The following is a 22,197-nucleotide window of genomic DNA, read 5'->3' as shown; positions in this document are numbered from 1 at the left end:
GTCTATTTTGAGCGACGAAAAAATAATATCAAATAATTTAATTAATATTTTAATATTTCAAGATCACAATAATCTTCAAATTTAGAACTAAAATAATATAAAAACTAACACAAATAAAACACACTTCAATTAAATACAAAAAAAAAATTTTTAGTAATTTATTTTCCCAAGCCAATCAGAGCCGCATTATAAGGATGAAAGAGCCGCATGAGGCTCCGGAGCCGCGGGATGCCGACTGATGTTCCAGAGTCTTCATGTGTTGATCATGTGCATTCTAAGGCATGAGCCTTAGCTCATGTCAGGAGCTGGATTCACTCAGCATTTGAGTGTCAGTGATGGCCGACAGCAACTTTGTTTCACATCGCCCGGTTGAAAAATCACAGTATGTAACTGTGGCTCTCCTTGCCTACATGTGAGGATATTCCAGTATCCTAATTGCTCCATTTTTTTTTTACTTCACTTGAAACCCGGCATCTGAAGTTTATAATCAAATTTCAGCTTGCAACACAAAACAAAAAAACTCATGTTTTTCAACTAAACTGTATTTATAAAGCACTTTCAAACAGCCATCGCTGCATACAAAGTGTTGTACATGTAGCAACTAACATATACCTGTATACAACAATAAAGCAATAAAGCAATAACAAAGATGGCAGAAGGCACCAAACGGTAAAACTAAAAAAACTCAAAACACGTTACACTACAAAATGTTTGTTGGGGCCTATAATTGCATTTGTATTCTTTTAAATGCTGAAAGATAAATTCAGGAACGAGGGATTTGAGCGAAGAGAAAGAAACTTGTAAAGTCAAGGGACCATGACTAAAATTCACAATTGACACAACCTTCATTGCATGACAAGGCAGGAGAAGAGAAGACAATCATTCTCCTTTGTGACTTGCTTGTTTTCCTGCAACCACACATTCAGAAAGACGGGGCGAGGAATTGCGATCATCTCCACTTTTCTGCTTTGTGTCAATCTCAGTTTAGTACGGATTGTTCTTGTTTTGATGTTACCTACACTGAGGTTTGTATTTAGCATGTTAGATATATGAAAGGTAAAAAAATGTCAAAGTGTCCCTCCTATCCTTACTTTTTGGTTTGTGGTTCTTGGTGAAAACATTTTGACAGAATTTGGCTGAGTTGAATCTTTTCAGCCCAAACACATCCACTACGACAGCAGACACATGGCTGACAGCAACGTGTTTTGCATGACCATGGTGACTCGGCAAGAAATGGACATTTGAGTGTCCTGACACACTGGTCTTGTGTCTTTACACAACAACGCTCACACCGATTGATGTGGTTTGATCAAAAATGAGTCACTTGAATCTCTGGGGTTCATGATTCAAATCCGGGATTACGAATGGGAGGTGTCTATTCAAGAGAAAGAAGCTGTCTTCGGGCAGTAGGCGGGGGACACCCCAAACTTGTTGCAAGCCAATCACAGGGCACACAGAGACGAACAACCATTCGTGCTCACAGTCACACAGGGGGACAATTTAGAGTGTTACATTGACCTGCCATGCATGTTTTTGGAATGTGGGAGGAAACGAGTACCCGGAGAAAACCCACACAGGCATGGAGAGAACGTGCAAACTCCACCCAGGGATGCCGGAGCAGGAATTGAATGCCGTACCTCTGCACTGTGAAGTTAGCGCTCTAACCGCTGGACCACCAGGCCACCCTGTTGTTGTCATGACCTACTTATTTATTACAATTAATAAGTAAAGAACAAAAACATTCGGTTTTTGTTTTTATTTTTGTACTTAAGTATATTACGTAGAAACAAAGAATAAAAAACAGGATTATCCTGATCCCAACAGGGGGTAGGATTTCAAAGTGGATCTTAGGAAGAAAATGCAGCAGAAGTGGTCATTCAATTTACAGTGATCCCTCGTTCTAACGCGGTTTCACTTTCCGCGGCTTCACTGTTTTACAGATTTTTTTAGTGCAGTTTTTTTAATGCTTTTAAACAGTGAATTGCGTTCTGCATCCTGATTGGCTAAGGCACTGACCGACGTGAACAGTAGTTTGCCAAATTTACCTTTGCAAATTTTTGGTCTTTGGTTTCATTGTATCAGTGGCGGATGCTGGTCGCTCACTTTCGGCCTACATCATAAAATGTGTCCGTTTATTTATATGTGAATTCTACTCTCCGTTCCTTTTCAAAAAAATGACAAGGTTGCCTTCACCACAAGATCGGTGATTGGTTCATTTCGCTGTCAATCAAAAAGAGATTCAGCCTCAGCGAGATCATCCAATCATCATGAAGAAAAGCTGAGCTTCTGCACGCCCACTGTCCATAGACTTCCAGAGACGCTGAGCATCCAATGGGTGGGACAAAACCAGCATTTATTCAATGACTCATCTCGTCTCAATGCATTGGGACAACCTAACCTGAACTCTCTAGACGCCCAGTGTCCGCGCGGTCGACGCTCAGCGTCCACACAGTTTAAAGCACAGTGAAGCTGTGGGAATGAATGAGAAGAGAGTCGTGTCGTAACCAGTAATAAGAAGCTGATTCGGAGCAAAAGTTGAGTGTGTTATAGCGCATATTTAGTCATTATCATGTCCACACAATTGTACGTACACACATATATTTGATCACTTACTTTTTGACATTTTAGGGGAAGCTGAGCTTCCCTTGCAGTCTTTGAGCAATCGCCTCTGCTTTGTACAGTACCGTATTTTCCGCACTATAGGGCGCACCAAAAAGTCTTCCATTTTCTTAAAAGCTCCCCGCGCGCCTTAAAATCCGGTGCGCCTTGTGTATGGTCATTACGGTAATATGTCGACCCCAAAATGGCTCCTTGCTGGAGACATGCTTCCAATGTTACAACTTGCTGTTGGTTCAGTGAACTGTGTCGCTGCTTTATTAAATAAGTTTTTGTTGCAGCTCCGAAAAAAGAAGAGCTGTGGTGTTTTTTTAAAACGCACACTTTATTAATGGTTTTCACAGTCTCAACAAATACAGGTACGTCTTTGTCTGTCTCCGTGCCTTCTCTTCTTCCGTTCAACTCGACAGGCGTTCATGACCACCTCGGACAAACGTAAATTAATTATTCGTTCAATGAAACTACGAAAATTCAAAATAATGCGAGGAAATCACAAAATAAATTCTATAGCCCCACTACAGAATTTATTTTGTGATTTCCTCGTTTGTGAATACAGTACAGAACAAAGGAGTAAATAAACACTTCTGAGACAGTCCAGTCTCCTCCAATTTAACTCAACTCAACTGTATTTATAGAGCACTTTCAAACAGCCATTGCTGCATACAAAGTGCTGTACATGGAGCAACGAACAGATATACTACAATAAAGCAATAATCAGGAACAAAGATGGTAGTAGGCACCAAACAGTAAAACTGACATATGATCGTTCTGTTGCAGCTACGGGGCTATCGAATTTATTTTGTGATTTTCTGTTTTAATGTACAGTATTACTGTTTTCGATTTTCGTAGTTTCATTGAAGTAATCGTTAATTTACGTTTTTTTGGAGGCGGTCATGAACGCCTCTCGAGTCGCACGGAAGAAAAGAAGGCACGGAGACGGACCAAGACGTACCTGTAGCTCTATCTAGTGGATGCATTGTAGATTGCGCCTTATAGTCCATTGCGTGCAAAAAAATTTAAATACAGTGAAACTCCTACATGGAAACCTACATGGGCGAAAATACCCCCCAGTGTGAAAAAATCTTCATGCATTAACACCATTCCCATTGTCCTCCCCCCATACACCCCCCCCCCCCCTTGCTACACGAAATCTTTTTCTCTGCTCTTGCCTCGCGATGAGATTCACTACAACAAAGTCTAATCCAACAGCGACCTCTACTGCTTCGTTCGGAAATGGCAACAGCAACCACCACACTGGTTTACACATGCGCAGTAGTCCAGGAAGTATTTGTTATTGTTCGTTTCAGACGCAGCAAGAACGTTGCATTGCTAAAATGGCTTCAAAATGGACCTTTGGATGTCAAGCAGCTAAGACAAGAAGAGCTCTGACGCTGGAAGAGAGGGTAAAAGTGATCAAAATGAAAGACGGAGGAAGCAAAATAAAAGACATTATCCAGGAAATTGATGTAAGTGAAAGTGAATGCTGATCGTAATTTCGCAATTTCTTTCCCTTTTTTTTCTTTCTACAGTGACAATATGAAGTGTCAAATAAGTTTATGCTCATACTTATGCACTATTGGAATAAAAATAAAGAGCACACATGTTTGTGTGTGCATGTACATATACGTTTGTGTGTGTGTGTGTGTGTGTGTGCTCTTCTTTAAAATATCCACAATGTATTTGTTTATGTAGATTTATTTGTTGTGACTCAGATAAGTGTTCTTAAAAGAAATCCTAAATAGAAGTGGATGTCACTTCCAAGTGACCTCATGTTGGCTCTTTGACCTGTTCTTTACATTGCTGGTAGCCCGCTTTGTGATATGTTGTACTCTTGAAAATATCTAGATCAGAGGTGATCCAACCGTAATTTGCTTTGAAAAGCAGCATGAATGTGAAACGGATTATCCGATTGAACAAGCCCCTCATGATCACTCTCACTACATCCTGACGCCCACAATTGGACTCGCTCAACCCGGATCATTTGGGAGCCTTTAAAAACACACCCTGCGAGCAGTCTGTCCCATTCCCCACAAGGACTGACCATGAGCCTCCCTCCTCAGCTCTTTGCTTCAGCTCTGCTCCTCATCCTCCCCCTTCAACCCATCGCCGCCGGCAGCCTACCAGCATGCAGAGTCATATGGTAATTTTTCATTTTAAGCCATACATGCACATCAGGTTCAGACTTCTTTTCTTTCATATCTGTCCATGAAGGCTCTTCAAGCAAGCCTGTTACGAACAAGTGGAAGCTGTGAGGCAGCAGGTGAAGGCCTGGAGCACAAAGACCTGTGCGGACAGCCAGGAGGAGTGCATGTATGAGGTAAAAAAACCCAAACCTGCTTTACGCATCATAAAAATCTAGTGCTGTGTGCTTTGATCCCCTCAACCCACCAAATATCAGAATTTCAGTTTAGGATTCAAATTTGTTGCCAAAATGACTCCTGTAGTCACTGTCTTGTTAAGTTGTTTCGACTCCCATTTGAAGTCGGGCTTAATGTCTGTTTTGTTATTTTGGTAGTTGGTGAAGGACTCGGCCTCATTCCTTAAAATCAGGCACACGTCGCCCAGCACCCACTCCATCAGCGAGCTCTTCTTTGAGTTCAATCCCCCGTCTGCACCCGAATTCTGCTGTGTGAAGGTGGGTGTCACCACGTTTTCTTTCGGTCACTTCTAACACTTGGCAGCATCTGTTTTCAAAGTGCTATACAAGTACCGCTAGTGGTATGCGAGCTTTCTCTTGTGGTATGCAAAATAATCATTGAATTAAAAATGCATGCAAAATATTTTTCATCCAGAGAAATACTTTTTAGTGTGGTACAAAGTCATATTATAAACTTGGCGGTTATTTGGTAGGAAAGAAATACGATAAGCGACTAATTAGACAATTATTTGAAAAAGCATCACATGAATTAAATAGCTTCTTTTAGCCCCTGAATGCTGACAACAAAAATATTAATTTCAGGCAGAACGTTTGATTGCTTGACAATACTTTACCCATTAGTATTTGTTAAATTTTTGCTCCAGAAAAGAATACAGTACAGACACACGCAAAGAAGCATGAACTGATTCATTTAGTTTTAGATTTAGTGTAGGTAAGCAACATAATGAGTGGCAAAAGTTACTGGCAAAACATGATTTATCCATGATGCCCTTTAATGTTAAATCACATTTCTTCTCAACTATTTGTCTCTTTGCCATGAAGTGATAAGTTTAAAATAACAAAACACAGATGCTTTCCGCTCATATGAAAACATATCATGAACAGCTGCATTCAAAATAGGACGTACAGAAAGAGTACGACTGAAATGGGTCGAATTTTAACACTAATACTACACATTAAGCATGGATATAAACCTTGTCAACATAAAACCTCTGCCCCATTTTTGATGAGTCTTAGGCTTATTACGTCACTGCATTTAAATGTTGATGACTTTGCTGATATTTAGGGAGGTAATAACTTTTTTTGGTACTTGGTGTGAAATGTACAAAAACCATCTTGTCAGATTTTGCATTTATCACTATGTGCGGGATACACTCTGTATGTACTCAGGTCAACAGCAAGCCAAACTGAATCTTCATGAGCCAGGAAACTGAGCGTCTTGTTCCTTTCTTATGGTCGTCTTGACAGCTTACAGTTAACAACTGTGACATCAGCTCGATGAAAATTTTGAGTGAAACTAAAATTAACAAATTTAAAACATCCAGTGGCTTTTGCAAAGCAAATAAATGCACCACGAATTTCCTGGTGCCAAACAACAGGCATAGTTGCAGCTCTCAGTGAAACAATGGTCAACCAAGCATTTTCGTGAGCTTTTCATATGCTAATTGATTTGTTAGCAATTTCATCTCGACTGACTGAACACGACACCTGCTACCCATAATGTTGTGATTACTGACTACGTTTTCGGAATAAAATACAGGTAAATAAATGCCGATTGGATGGAAATTATTCAAAACACAATATACTTTATTTTTGCATGGAATAACATGAATTATGACACTTTAAATAATGAAATGTTATGAACCTTTTTTTTTCCTTTATGAAACACCTTTGAAACTTTTACTGTCGGAAGAACTCAGGTGATTCCCAATTTAAAGTGTCATTCCATCATAGGCAGCTGCCATCACAAAGTCGTCCAACTCAACCAGCAACAATTACTGCCAACTCTACAACCTCATGGCTGGTGAGTGATGATGTATGGATAACGATTTGGGACACACCGGAACTGGTTAACAGGCAATATCAGGGCACACATAAGGGGTGTTCACACGGCACACATTTGCTCCGGCGCTACACCGATGTATTTTGTTGCGATATATTTTACACCGGAGCAAATTTTGTGGAGCAGTCACACGTACAAAGCCGCTGAGCGTGGTAGCACCGGCGCAGCGTCGCTGCAACTCCACTTGCGGTCACACGGCAGTTTCTGCAGCGGAGCAAAATGACAGAAAACAAATGAGCTGTCGTGTTGGTTCTTTTTAAAACTTATGCACAACTCAAGCAACTACTGTACAGGCACATCCTTCTCCTTCTCGGTCTCCGCGACTTCAGCTCGAAGGTGACCGCCCTCGAAAACCTAAATCCACGATGACTTGAATGACACTCAGAAAAGCAAACATGTAATGCACCAAACAGAAAATCAAGAGAGGAAATCACAAAATAAATTCTATGGGCGGCGGGGGGTTGTGAACACACAACAAAGGAACAAACTACACAAACAACTCCGAGACAGTCCAGTCTCCTACAAAAGGAAAGATGACATTTGGGGACTATCCCCCCCCGTTCTAGTTGAGATGGTATAACCCAAGAGGTGCTTGCTACTGTTACCAGCCATGTCTTGTGTCGTTATTAAACAAAAACATGACGGAAGTCCAACAGAGCACGAAAGCAACGCATTCTCGCCGTACGTAATCAACTCTTCTCATGCGTAGTAAGGCTACTACCCCCCCCAAATTGGAGAGTTCACACGTGCAAATTTACATCGGTGCTGCTCCGCAAACGAGCATTTGCTCCGGAGCAAATTTTTAAAGGGAGGTGGGTCAAATTTGCTCCAGTGTAAGCTGTTTTCCGGGGCTACCCCAGAGCAAATTTGCACGTGTGACCGCTCCACTGGCGCAGCGCCGGCGTAGCACTGGAGCAAATGTCGTGTGAACACCCCTATAGTTGAACAGCCATCCTCACTCACAATCACACACAGAGTCCCCGGAGAAAACCCTCGCAGGAACATGCTAACTCCACACAGGAAGGCTGGAGCCAGAATCAAACCTTGCACCTCTGCACTGTGATTTTATATATATATTAACACAGAATCTGTGATAATTTTGGTGCATTACTAAAATGTAATAAATTAGCTAATAAAAATTTCATTTCTTTAAGTACAAGGTAAATATCACGACATCAAATGAATATTGCCATATTCAATACCCATATTGCGTGTTTTTCCAACATCATGCAACCCCCCCCATTGAAAGTTACAGTCAAACACGCAATTCAAAATGTGTTGCTGTCGGCCACAACTCACACCAAGATGCTCACGTACAGACTAACTGGCCAACCTGACTCCAGGGGTGGTCCTGGCTAGATATGCGCCAGAGGCAAACCATTCCTTGTCCCACAATTGCCCATAGCGGAATTTGGCCAGGCCACCTCCTGATGTCACTCACTAAGCCTACTGGCTATTTTTTTCATTATACAGAGCTACTTTTCTTTATTAAAAACACAAAACTGATTTGAAGTACAGTACTAATAAATCGACTTCAACTCCTGAGTGAAGATAACACACTCTTGTATGTCACCTTTATGGTTTCTGACTGTCAGAGTTTTTACCTGGACAAAGTTAAACAAATGACTCGACACACAGGGAAGATTGTATTTCTGATCAGCGGAAGCGGAACTCTAAGAGCGAATGACGGCCAGTTGCTCCTTGATCACACTGAGAGTTCCTTGTGCTCCTGTCGGACTTTTATTTTTTACAAATGCAAAATACAAGAAAAACACTGCCCCTGATATTTGCATGCCACGCCCCCAGTCAGGCCTCTCGGTGGTGATTTGATTAACTTGGTTTAAGCTTTGAACCACAGATACGCTGACACCTTTCAGTCAATCTACAACGAATAAGCAGGCAAACTGTCTTTTGATGTTCTACAACACTTCGTTCCTAAATTGTTTATTCCCACTTCGTGACCGAGTCTAGCTTTCTTCCATCTGCTCGCCCCCTTGCTTTAACATGATTACTGTGGATTTCAAAAAGCCCTCCGCCCAAACGGCCGACACCTTTGCGCACAGGCATTTGGGGGCGCGGAATACGCACCCAAACGTCTAGACATGCCCAAATTAAATAAAACTTTAAACGTGATATAATTTTGCTCATAGATTTCTCTATCACTGACCTGGGTGTGTTTTTCTCCCCCCATATAGGAAGTGGGCTGATTCAGAAGCAGGGTGTCAGGGAGATCTGCAACGAGGACATGTGCCCTTCAAAGAAGACAGCCGCATGTGCCCAAGACAGATGGACAAGGATGCACTGAGGTGTCCTCTCGTCGGTGTTGAGCCATCTTGTTTGAAGCGAATGGAAATCACTCAAAACATTTAAGATGGTTTTGCTGACTGTATCAACTGTTATCTTTTGAAAAAGACTGGCTTTAAAACTGTTAAACTGTGCATTTTTTTTTTTTTTTGTGTGCTGGAGCCTATCACAGCAGTTTTCAGACTGCAAGTGGGGTACACCCGGAAGTGGTTTGCCAGCCAATCACAGGGCACACATAGACGAACAAGCATCTGCACTCACACTCTCACACCAAGAGAGAATTTAGAGCAGGAGTGTCAAACTAATTTTTGTCGTGGGCCACATTGTAGTTATGCTTTCCTTTGGAGCCAGATGAGGTGGTTTGGGGAGAACTACATTTTCAAATGACATTCATATTATCAAAGGCATTTCTCAACTTAATGTGTCTGACATCTTTCCAAGGCCCTCAAAAATGTTAAAAATCATCTCATGTTATAGTGGTCCAGGCATACCTGTTCTAAGCAGCTCTCCACAAGTATATGAAAACAGGTCCGCTCCATATTCACCAACAGTCACACAGAGGAAGACATGAACACAATTTTAGTAGTATTTACAGTGTGGTGTGATTAGAAAGGAAAAGTGACCAACCAATCTGTTTGATTTTCTGTTTCAGGGTGCATATCACATTTTGTTTATCAATTCAATGCTTTAAAATTATTCATACTAGTGAAGCAAAGCAAAATGTTTTGGATTAAAAAACAAAAACAATAAAAATAAAAAAAAACAAAAAAACAAACCAAGTACAGTGAAACTCCTCTACAACGAAATCATGTTTGCAGCGAGAAGTTTTTCACAACAGGGGGTTTTTCACTGTAGCAAATTTGATCTCAGATATAAACACACACACACACGCACACACAAACGTAAGTGTACTCTTTATTTTTATTCCAATAGTGCACAAGTATGAGCATACACTTATTTGACACTTCATATAGTCAGTGTAGAAAGAAAAAAAGGGAAAGATATTGCAAAATTTACGATCAGCATTCACTTTCACTTTCATCAATTTCTTGGACAATGTTTTTTATTTTGCTTCCTCCGTCTTTCATTTTTATCACTTTTCCCCTCTCTTCCAGCGTCAGAGCTCTTCTTGTCTTAGCTGCTTGACATCCAAAGGTAATAATAATAATAATAATACATTTTATTTATAAGCGCCTTTCAAAACACCCAAGGGCACTTTACAATCAGGAACAAAAACAATAAAACACAATGCGGGTTGAGCAGTGGCAGCCAAACGCGCCAGCGTTCACTCAACCCGAAAGTCAGAAAGAAACCACAAGTCCTTTTTGTAGCCTTTTTAGCAATGCAACGTTCTTGCTGCGTCTGAAACTAACAATAACATATACAGTACTTCCTGGACTACTGCGCATGTGTGAACCAGTGTGGTGGTTGCTGTTGCCGTTTCCGAACGAAGCAGTAGAGGTCACTGTTGGATTAGACTTCGTTGTAGTGAATGTCGTCTTGAGGCAAGAGCAGAGAAAAAGATTTCGCATAATGCAACAGGGTTTTTTTCATTGTATGGGGGGCAGGAAATTGGGAATGGTGGGAATGCATGAAGATTTTTTCACACTAGGGGGTATTTTCGCCCATGAAGGTTTCGTTGTCGAGGAATTTCACTGTATTTAATTTTGACACAGTTCGTGGACGAATAGAATGTTGATGGGATCCCACAAACGTAGATACAAATAAAATTCATAACAAAAATACTTACTGAAGGAAAAATGAATGTCCTACTAAGTCCAAACAGAAATTGCTGGTGACAAAAAGTCAGGAAAACGAAATATGAAGAAAAAGCGATGGCAAAAGGCAAGGTAACAGCAAAACCCGAAAATATATAAAATGAAATAGCAAGAGTCCAAACATCCATCCATCCATCCATCCATTTTCTGATCCGCTTTATCCTCACAAGGAGCTGGAATTGAACCTTTGCATTGTGAGGTCGCTGGCGCTAACCACTCGACCGCCGGCCTGCCCTGAGTCCAAACATGCGTAACTAAAATCAGTAAAAATCTCTGTAACAAAAATACAAAACCAGAATCTAAACAGACACGGGTGACCAGGAACATGAGCAACAAGATCTAGAAAAATAACACTTGAGGCAGTACAGTGAGCAAGGTTAATAATCCGACAGAGCGAAGGCAATTCAGCAGTTCTTAAATATTGGGCAAGGCTTTGATTGGGAACAAGGAACAGGTGTGCCTGCTGGAGGTCAAACACCTTTCACTCCTGCTCAAACTGGAACAAAACAAACACGGGACATGACAAATTTAGTCTTCCTGAGCAAGGTGCTTCTTCCTAATTATACTCATCGACCTCACTGTCTTCTGCATTAAAAAAAAAATATCTGTACCTAAGAAGAGCGAAATATGTTTACGAGTATTTCTTATTGTATTTATCGATACTTTCAAAGTATTCACAGTGCAAATGTGCAGTGTATATGCAGTATCTTTTGGTTCCATTTTAAAATACACTTAACATTTACAGGCCTTCAAATTAACCCTTTCTGGAACAGCGGTTAGGACAGTAGACAGCTAATCATGTCATCAGGTTTCAGGGTGCATAAAAGGGTTAAGTTGCACCATCATTCATAAACATGTCAGGAATGCTGGCAGAAGCTGCCAAGTTGAATCAAAGTTGACTGTACAATGTATTTAATGTTTGCAAAGTGGTGCGCTGTGCTGGTCATTTCAAGTACACTCTACACAATCTTTTTTTTTTTTTTCCTGTTCTTGTGTGGGGTGCCTTATTTTAACTGCGCTTCAGTAACCATATCACTCATTTCAAACCATACATGTATCCTCAATGTCTGCTGCGTATGAACCGATATTCAAACCTTTAAAAAATGATTCCTCTACATCAGGGGTGTCAAACTCATTTTTGTCGAGGCCCACTTTGTAGTTCCGGTTTCCCTTGGAGAGCCGTTTTTTTATGGCAAACCATATAAATGTTTAATCACCTCCACATATTACCTATACAGCACACAACATATTGATGGATAACTAGTTTTAAAATCAGAAGTCAATAATAATGACTTTTATTGTGAATTACATATGACAATTTGAAACTTTGGTTCAGACCTTAGCAAGCATCATGGAACTTGACATGCTTGATTTGCTTTTGTGGGCCACATAAAATGATGTGGCGGGCCAGATTTGGACCCTGGGCCTTGACTTTGACACCTGTGCTCTACATTCAAGAAGTCTTTGAATACATTGTTTTTAATGTGTGATACCTGTGTGTCACTTCATTCACTGCTTTGTGAAAACAGGTAAATCTGGGCTGAGTCCGACATGACTTGCATGGCCTTTTCAAGGACACGCTGCCCCGTGTGTGGTGATTTGAAAAATCCTTGTGTGTACGAGGCCTTAGCCTTGTGAGACAACAATGCGCAGGTTTGCATCATTGCGTGGAATAGACGAGGCGTGAAATGGACATGATCACAGGCACGACACGCGCTTGACTTGTGCTTTTTCTTGACACACCAAAGCCCGTGCTGATTGGTCTTGTTTAATTTCGAGCTAGGCGGCTGTTAGTGAAATGATTTGACTCAGCGATCATGAGTCTGACGTCCAAAAGAAAAGTTCTGTATTAACTGAGGGTTCACAGACTCACCAGAACTAATACAAATTCAAAGTTGTTTGTGTGTGCGTGCGTGTGTGTGTGTGTTTGTGTGTGTGTGTGTGTATTGATTCAAGTGTTCTAGACTGTTCAATGAAAGACTCAGGATAATCTGGATCAATAATATGGATTCAGCATTTTTTTACTACCAGTACCACTATAATTTTATGATGAAGTAACATTTATTTATGAGCACCTATCATGGTTAAATCTAAGAAGAACACATACTAACTGTGCACACACACTATTCACAAATAGTTAAGAATGCTGTTTTCAGCTTTTGGGTGGATACTTTTTTTTTAATGCTGTCATGACTCTGTTCTTTCTGTCTCCAGCAGGTGGCATTGGAGGGTCGTCCCATACCGTTCTGCACCTGTTCCCAATCAGGTTCATCAGTTTTCACCTGTTATAAGGGACTGTTCAGGCCATCACCTGTTGTTGAAATATTTGTCTTGCTCAACTCAACTGTATTTATAGAGCACTTTCAAACAGCCATCGCTGCATACAAAGTGCTGCACATGGAGCAATTTAACATATACAACAAACAGTAAAGCAAATCGGTAATAAAGACGGTAGAAAGCACCGAACAGCAAAACCAAGAACAAATCTAAGTCATGCTGAGTCAAATTGCCACAGAATACAAGTGAGTTTTGAGGCATGTTTTGAAGATGGGCAGCGAGGAGGCTTGCCGAATGTTCAGTGGGAGGTCATTCCAGAGAGACATGCTCACAGCTCATGTCCAAGTGCTTATTTTCTTGACCCTTGTCGTTCTTGAACACAATATGGTGGGTTTGTATTGTCTTGTTTGTTCCGTGTTTCCCTTGTTCTTGTTTGTAGTGTTATCCTTGGGTGGTTTTGATTTTTCTTGTTGATTGGCTTCTCCTTGTCTTTTTGTGACAAGTGACTTTGTGTTATTAATTTGAATAATTTCCCTTGCTGTTAACAGGTGCTTTTGGTTAGAGTCTTTCTTATCCTGGTTAATTTGTTACCAGCGTTTTTGTGTTGTACTTTGTCGGTCTTGTGACTTTGTGTGGTAAAGAAACCATTTTTGTATTTGATCTTCTCTTGGTCTGCGTTTGTGGGATCCACTCCTGTTCTGGACTGGTCCGGAACCACAAATGCACTTTGGATAGAAAAAAAAAAGAAATGCACTTTAAACTTGACAGGTGAACTTAATTTGACCTTCTCAAATGGACTTTTGTCCATGGCAATGTGTTTTCAAAAGAACATTTGAATAGTTGCAAATATTCATTGTTTCATTACTTTTTGCAAAAATTGCTGTCTAACAAGATTCATACTAGCAATCACACCTTGGGACAATATTCAGTGGGCCGGTACACGGCCGTCTGGAGTTTCGACAACATGGCGGAGTTCTGACCGGGCACAGAACTGCTCCACTCCGCGTTCCTGAATTCTCTCCCTCAGATGGTTGTCCATTCTTTTGGCTAGACCAGTGAGCTCTTCCAAGGTTGTGGTGTTGTCGCGGACTGCAAGTTCGTCTTTCAGGGAGGAGCTCAAGTCGCGGCAGAAGATGCCTGTTGTGCGTGATAAACAGTCATCAAAAGGCAATGTGATAATCGGCGACAGATTGCCTACCTTGTCTGCAATCTAATAATCAACCTCCATGGGCGTGACGCCCATCTACTCATGTGGGCAACTATGAGTCAGACACCAACACCGGCACTGGCTGCTGGAATTATGGTAAAGCTGAGTCTGGATCTTGCACACCCAAGAGGCTGGAAATGGAGGGAGACATTTTTGAGAGGCTCAGGGTCTCCCTATTTGAGCTCTGGTGGACTCTGGGGCAGATAATTGTTTCATCGACCCCAGTTTGACAAATGAATTAGATTGTCTGGTCGAAGATTTTGAAAAGGTCAAGTGTGTTCGTGATCTCGATGGGCGAATCCTGTCGGAAGTAAGACAGATCACGGGCCCATTATTGTTAAAGAGCTCAGGCAACCATGTCAAGCAAAGGAGATTCTCATGTCTTGCCAAGCCACACCATTCGTCCTTGGGTTACCTGAATGCACCACTGTTCACATGTGTGGCAATGAAGGGGCGGGGGGGAGAGCTCTTTGTATTTCGGCGTGTCATACAGTGTGTGCTTTTGTTCTAAATGTACATATGGGTTTTAACGTGAACCTTGGAGGACGTTAACAATGCTTTACTTTCAAAATATAGTTCAGTATTGGCGGGGAACAAGCACAAACAAGTTATTTTCTAACCTGATTTTAAATTCAAACCACTGATGTGCATGCATTACTTCGATAGCTTTAATTTTGAAGGCAGCCAACACCACTCGCTGGAGGCTGATTACCATAATTAACAATCCCTGTGGCGGCTGGTTTGAATTCAATTTAGCATCTGGAAGCTGGCCTTACTGCAGTAGTGTAAGGTAGATCGCGGGGTAAGCTAGATCGCGCTGCCGCGGTTTCTCGATTCAACCTTGCTGCTAACTAGCACTTCACGTAAATTGTCACACTTGACTGACCATTTCAACATATGAAGGGGGTCAAGTCCAGCCCTCAGGAGCCCTTCCTTATCCAGCCTGTTTTTGGATGTCCTCCTCCTCTTCTTCCAATGCAACTGATTCAAATGATCAGCTCATCAGGAAGCTGTGCAGGAGCCTGGTAACGATCCTGTTTCGATTTGATTTTTAAATGGTTAAGAGCAAATGTATTGTTGTGAAAAGTTAAATACAACTGAACTGCATTTAGCAAATATACACCACTGGATAAAAAAAAAGTTAAAGCCACTGTAACATTAGGTATAGTTTGAACATTTAATACAGTGATTCTTTTGAGTACCACTAGTGGTACACATACCACACTTTGAGAATCACTGTTGTAGAGCCATGGTCCCCAACCCTTGGGCCGTGGACTGGTACCGGTCCGTGAGGGATTTGGTCACAGAAAGAATAAAAGAAATTACATTACTTTGGTTTTATTCATTTCGGAATCGGAAAGATGTTTTATTTAGAAAAAATACTGGATTCTCTGTTACATCTGTCTACAGTATGTTACTCTTGGCGCGGGTCAAGGCACGCTTCTCAATCACGTGATAGGTTAACGCTAAAATGAAACCCGGGAGCGAGCAAAATGAGTAAAAACCAAACGTCTTTGGAAAGTTTCTCTGGGAAGGGGCAAAGGCCCAGCCAGGAGACAGAAGAGGAGCCTACGACTTTCAAGAAAAAGAAGGCTAAATTTAATAGACAGTATCAGTCCTACTTAAACTACGGATTTATCTCAACGGGAGATTCCCACGCACCAAGCCCACTCTGCATAACATGCGGCGATAGTCATATTTTTCATGCACTTTGTATTGCGGTGTATCTTATTTTGAAGGCACGCATAAGCTGTTACCATAGCGACCAGAGAGTGTTGCGGCCAGATCGGACATTCCTCGTGTTATGATTCGTGTTTATTATTATCTTAATACCACAGTTTTCTGGCAGGTCATATGTTATTTTGTTGTATTTATCCGGCCCCAAAGGCCGGTCACTGAAAATATTGTCTGACATTAAACCGGTCCGAGGTGCAAAAAAGTTTGTAGAGGAAGCAGTATTTGTCGGTGTTTTGTGTTAGAACTATACTGCGAAGCAACCGCAACCCTGATGTGTGTAAAATAGGAAGTGTGGTGAAAGTAACCTTTATGGCGCAAAAAGCTACATTGCACCACGATAGAATGAAACACAAAATAAGGATTCCTCTTACACAGTCAATTCAATAGAAAATGTGAATATTTGCATTATGATCCATTGTAGAGCAAAAGTGCTTTTGTCTCAATTAGGCAACTTGCAAAACAAGTATCACAAAGAAAAAGGCTTGTCTTTTGTCCACATTTATTGTCTTTGCAGGTGAGAGGTCAGTTTAATAGTACAGGGTGTCATGCAACCACGAGCGAGTCAAGGGTTTTTGTTTTATTGATTATTCTTCAACATTGGTGTGTATTGGTCCTAATTAACTATCTCTGAAGACAGAGATTAATCATCTAAAATCTAAATCATGAATATCCAAACGTGATGAATAATAAAAGCAGTGAAATCAGCATTAATCCTCAAACGATCCCCTAATAATTCTTGATAATCTTTTACATTGTCCATTTTAAGTTCAAAATCAACATTTTTACCAACATATTGCTCCATTAAATATCCTTGCAGTCTCATAATATTTTGTGCGAGGAAATTATAGAAAAACGAATATCACACATCCAACCAGCAAAACCTCACGCCAGATAATAAAATATTATGGTACAGGAAATTATGTGTCCTATCTGTTGAAAATTTCGGTGTTTAAATATACTGTGTAATTCTCTTTGATTCTACGTATCATTTTTACAGTAAACCTCAGCCAGGGGTGACAAACAGCTTGAAGCAAGCAAACTTGAGAACAGGTACGAAATACTTTTAAAAAGTGTGTTTTAATATGCTGTGATCAGTGAACGACCACGGAGGCAGGAGCGGCCGACTTAATCCTCCTCAGCTCCAGGCCGGTGAGAGGTGAGAAGTCAGGGAGGCTGTCGTAGCCCAGCAGTTGGCGGGTAGCCGACTCCCACGTAAAACCGAACTCAAGCCGGCTGCAGATGCAAGGGTACTGGCGGTCTGCCCAGCGGACCCAGTTGACCGCCTTCTTCACCTTCCACCAGTGGGCGGGCCTGGTTTGCACCAAACAATGACCAAAAAAAGACAATTGGAGAAAACGACATCCTGTACTCCACGTTGTACTCCGTAAAGCACTTTCAGCACGAAATGGTGTAGATCAAGCGCTTTGTAAGTGCGCTCCAGGTTAGCTCATCATTTAGCATGACTTGAAGCTTCTTCACTGCCAAAAAGGCAGTATGATTACGATCCGGTGAATCATGTCAAAACAACCACCTGATACACACAGATGCTTCCTTGTTGCTCCTTTTTGGTCGCTATTGGAAGCTGCCTGTGTTGAGTCCCACAGACTGCAATGATATTGTCCCGCATGGTTTTTATTTCACCACGCTCTTTGTTTCCCCGTCTGTGCTTGTGCTGTTTGCTACATGGCTAGTAAGAGAGCAGCAACTCCAAGTGTTTAGCCGCTTGAGAGAGCCAGCCATTTTCAGTGCTTAATAAAGTTTAAAAATCTAAAAAAAGTAGAATAATATCTGGACTGCGGCCAATCAGAGGTTCCCACCCTTGACAATCTATGATTGGCTGAAACCATAATATGCGTGTATTTTGAGTGATGGGAGCTTGGCAGGCAGATGGCACAAGTGCAACCTCTGGCTTTTATCAGTTGTGGCATTGTGAAATTCGGGCGCCCGCGCACCCAAATTAGGTGCATCATAGGGCCTTGTACATTTATGATTTATTTATTTATTGCTCTGTGATAACTTGAGTGATAGGTGATAGGAAGGAAGTTTTAAAATGTGTTTACACAATATGTTTACGAGTGGCAAAATAATGTTGTGGTGAAAACTTCCTCGACTACACATGAAAGTATTTAGTAGGTTTAGACCTGTAATTGTAGTCATATTAATGCTTCATGCTCCATGCCTTGATCTTAGTATCCTACAATGCATAATGATATTGTTTGTTCTAATAAATATTAATTGCTTGTTTGTTGAAAAATACAAAAATAAAGCACCATGGAAGAATTACTGAAAATTCTATCGCAATTTTGAGGGGGAAAAAAAAATTCACAATTTGATTGTTTTATAAAAATCTTTCAGCCCCATGCCGGAAACGCAATGGACGCACGTAGAGTAGGTCTTGAATCTCACGAATAAATAAATAAATAAATCGAAGCTACAGAAAGAAACAGCTTGAATGTTAAACAACCTCTCTTTTGTCCTGAAGATGAATACTTCATTTCATTTTGTCCTGATCTTAGAACTGACATTGTGTTCATTTCTACATAAGTTTCACTGAGTCACATTACCACGCGCATCGTCTGATGATACCAGTTTGCAAATGAAGTGAAGCACCCGAGTGGAAATGTCCTGCCTGTTCATTGAGTTGAGGGAATGTTCCAGTTGAAAATCCGAACTCTTTATATGTGATGATCACGGTGGGAGTGTCACCTGTCAGTATCCTCCAGACAGAAGAGCGTGCGCAGCAATACACCTTCTGGGAGCTTCTCCAAGCGCATCAGCTGCAGGACCAGAAGAGTCGCCAGGAGCCTCAGAATGTCAGTACGGGCCTTTGCACCTACACACGCACGACAAGTGGAAAAAAAAAAGCATGAGGTCACAAAAAGGGAGATAATATCATTTTTGAAGTCTCACTAAACATTATGGATCACCACTGTACCTAAACCGCCAATCAAAAAATGTTGATGTCTTCTGCGTAAGTTAGCCTCCTATTTACCATACCATTTTAATAGGATATGGATTTTTTTTAGCCTGATCCCGATTTTTGACAGAGAAAAATACAGATCACAGATGAATTGGCTGATTAATTGAAAAATATATCATGCATAAAATACCCCCCGCCCCCCCATGCATTTCAATGGCCGTCAATTATATGTGGATTGTCATTCTTTGCAGGCCGGCCTGGTCCTTATCTCCCGCAAATAGCAGGGATCAACTGTAAATAAAATTTCTTTTTCAGTTGCGTGCCGCTCTGCATTATTTATTTTTTTTCCCAAGATGCCACCCGAGTAGGCAGCTGTTGGCAAGTGCTCTTCAAGAGCCTTGCGTTTTTTTTTGTTGTTTTTGTCTTTTGTTTTGTCACATGGTGGTGTTGTTACATCGTGTGGACCTGATATGGACTATTTTCAGCATTTTTGGCCACTACACTCGTCAAAGAAATCTGTGCTTGGTGGTTGTGCCTTCTCAGCGGCACGTGTGTACCAGCACTGACTTGGATTGGGAGGAATGTCAGCGCCATTTGACTGTCGTTGCTGGACAGCCCCGGGGCGCTTGTGTCTTGTGCCTGAAATAGGCAGCATTTTCACAGCTCCGCTTTGTTCAGAGGAAAAGTCGATCCTTATGGACAGTCTGCGGCTAGATAGATGCATGGCTTGAGGAGCCGATGATGATAGATAGAAAGGAGCGTCAGCGCAGAGCGCCGATGCGTATGTGGAACTGGGAGTCAGGGCTTGGAATTGAAGCGGATTTACATGGGACAGGAGAAGAGAGCCAATCTCTCTTTTCCGTGAATGGATGCTACAGCTTCTTGTGGCTTTCAAGCTAAGCTTGTAGCAGACATGTGCACATTGCAGCATGACGTCTTTGATCCACTGGTGAAAAGGACACTTTGCTTCGCTCCTCTTTCATCTAAAACTGGTTCAGACAACAAAGTGTATGCAGGAAAGTGGTTAAGATTGCACGATTGTCTGTGTCTAATGCAGTGGTTCTCAATTATTTTCTGTCATGCCCCCCCAAGGAAGAGGAAAACATCTCGCGCCCCCCCCCCCACGACTATAAATAGTATAATTTGTCTATAAAATTGTTATAAGTACACCTTTGCACAACACTGTATCCTTATTAACGTATAAGAGAATAAAAAAGAAAGAAATATGGACCAACTTTATGGACCAACTTACAACAAAGAATAGCTTTAGTAACTGGAACAGAAAAAAAAAAGTGCATCTGAAATTCAAAAATAACATTAAATCCTTCATTTAAGAAAAAAAAAAAATAAAAAAAAACCTTTTTTTTTTTTTTTTTTAAATCAAAGATGATGTCTGGATTAATGGCTACAAGGAGCACGTTTTGCAATGCACAGCTTTTCGAAGCGAGGTTTGAAGTAGGACACAGCAACTCTCGGCTCCTGCTCAATGTGTAGCCGGAACCTGTATTTTAGTTTACTGAAGTAGCGGTCACAAAGCGGCATGATTGTTGGCAATATTCGGCACGTTTTCTCGAAAAAAAAAAAAACTCAAACAGCTTATCAGCGTGATTGGGGTGTAATGTCTTTAAGTGGCGCCTTAATTTATTTGGCTTCATGCTGTCCGCTACCAAAAGGTTTAGACACAGTAAGCACATCGATCTTTCCTCGTCTGCCACTGCAGTCACATTGAAGCCAAGTGCAACATACGCCTCGTCATATTTCCTCCCTGAGAATGCTCCCTGCGCAAACTCTCCCAATGAGAGCGCTACTGCCCCCTAACGTAGTGCAGGTGCAACTGCACGTTATTTTAGGACAGTAAAAAAATAAAAAAGCATGTTCCCCGAAGTCAAACGCGCCCCCCTTGACGGAGCCTCGCGCCCCCCCAGGGGGGCGTGCCCCACTTTTTGAGAAACACTGGTATAATGTGTTGTCTTGTATTATTTTGTCATTTTATGTTAACTTTTCTTTTGATGGCAGCGCGGACACCTGTAGCGGCTCCTCTTGTTTTATGTTGTCTTGAGAGGGAAGAAATTTCATCTGTGCTGTACGGCGCATTTGACAATAAAGTTGTACTTGACTTGACTTAACTTGATTTAATTAATGAACTTCTAAGGGCATTCATCCTTTTCATATGTATGTGTTTGTGTTACCAGTCATTGAATGTGTGTTATAATTAACAAATTTATGTTGTTTGATTTTTGTTGCACGATGTTTTTATTCCATTACAGTGGTACTGAGTAACTTAAGTGGGACAGTGTCCCCATTTGTAATTTGTAATGTTGGTAAATCAAGGTACATCCCATTGAAATTAATGGAAATGCAATTAATATGTTCCAGCGTTATATTGACATTTTCCGAGATAAAAATTTTTTTTTTTAAAAAATCCTCGTCTCACCCCTCGGGTGGTGTCCATCCCCCATTCAGTTCGGGTCCTCTACCAGAGGCCAGGAAGCTTGAGGGTTCTGTGCAGTATCTTTGCTGTTCCCAGCACTGCACATTTCTGGACTGAGATCTCCAATGTTGTTCCCGGGATCTGTTGCAACCGCTCATCTAGTTTGGGGGTCACTGCCCCGAGTGCTCCGACCACCACAGGCACGACTGTCACCTTTACCTTCCAGGCTCTCTCCAGCTCCTCTCTGAGCCCTTGGTATTTCTCGAGTTTCTCCTGTTCCTTCTTTCTGATGTTTCCATCCCTTGGGACCGCTACATCCACTACAACGGCTTTCCTCTGCCCTTTATCTATGATCACGATATCTGGTTGGTTCGCCATTACCATCTTGTCAGTCTGGATCTGGAAGTCCCACAGGATCTTCGCTTGGTCAGTCTCCACCACCTTCGGAGGTGTTTCCCATTTTGACCTTGGGGTTTCCAGTCCATACTCCGCACAGATGTTTCGGTAGACTATGCCAGCCACCTGGTTATGGCGTTCCATGAAGGCTTTCCCTGCCAGCATCTTACACCCTGCAGTTATGTGTTGGATCGTCTCAGGTGCCTCTTTGCACAACCTACACCTTGGGTCTTGTCTGGTGTGGTATATCTGGGCCTCAATGGCTCTGGTGCTCAGGGCCTGCCCCTGAGCAGCCAGGATGAGTGCCTCTG

The 22,197-nt window shown here is 41.6% G+C and overlaps 1 protein-coding gene and 1 long non-coding RNA gene across 2 annotated transcripts in view; one reads left to right on the top strand and one right to left on the bottom strand.

The window, feature by feature from the left end:
• The first annotated feature begins 4,832 nt into the window (after window positions 1–4,832).
• Window positions 4,833–6,796, top strand: LOC109510048 (uncharacterized). Its single transcript, XR_002167051.1, has 3 exons — window positions 4,833–4,933; window positions 5,132–5,251; window positions 6,728–6,796. It is a non-coding gene; the product is annotated as an uncharacterized LOC109510048 (long non-coding RNA).
• Window positions 6,797–16,621: 9,825 nt separating this feature from the next.
• The window catches only part of parp4 (poly (ADP-ribose) polymerase family, member 4), a gene marked incomplete at its 5' end in the record, with an annotated part of 48,773 nt that continues 43,197 nt past the window's right edge, over window positions 16,622–22,197 (bottom strand). The window contains 2 exons of the mRNA XM_019860050.1: window positions 16,622–17,450; window positions 18,846–18,972. Of these exons, the coding sequence (XP_019715609.1) occupies window positions 17,231–17,450; window positions 18,846–18,972 (347 nt within the window). The remainder of the gene's footprint in view (window positions 17,451–18,845; window positions 18,973–22,197) is intronic.

The sequence above is a fragment of the Hippocampus comes genome, unplaced genomic scaffold (genome assembly GCF_001891065.2).
Source record: "Hippocampus comes isolate QL1 unplaced genomic scaffold, H_comes_QL1_v1.1 scaffold34, whole genome shotgun sequence".
Lineage (NCBI taxonomy): Eukaryota > Metazoa > Chordata > Actinopteri > Syngnathiformes > Syngnathidae > Hippocampus > Hippocampus comes.
This window is presented reverse-complemented; position numbering and strand designations above follow the sequence as displayed.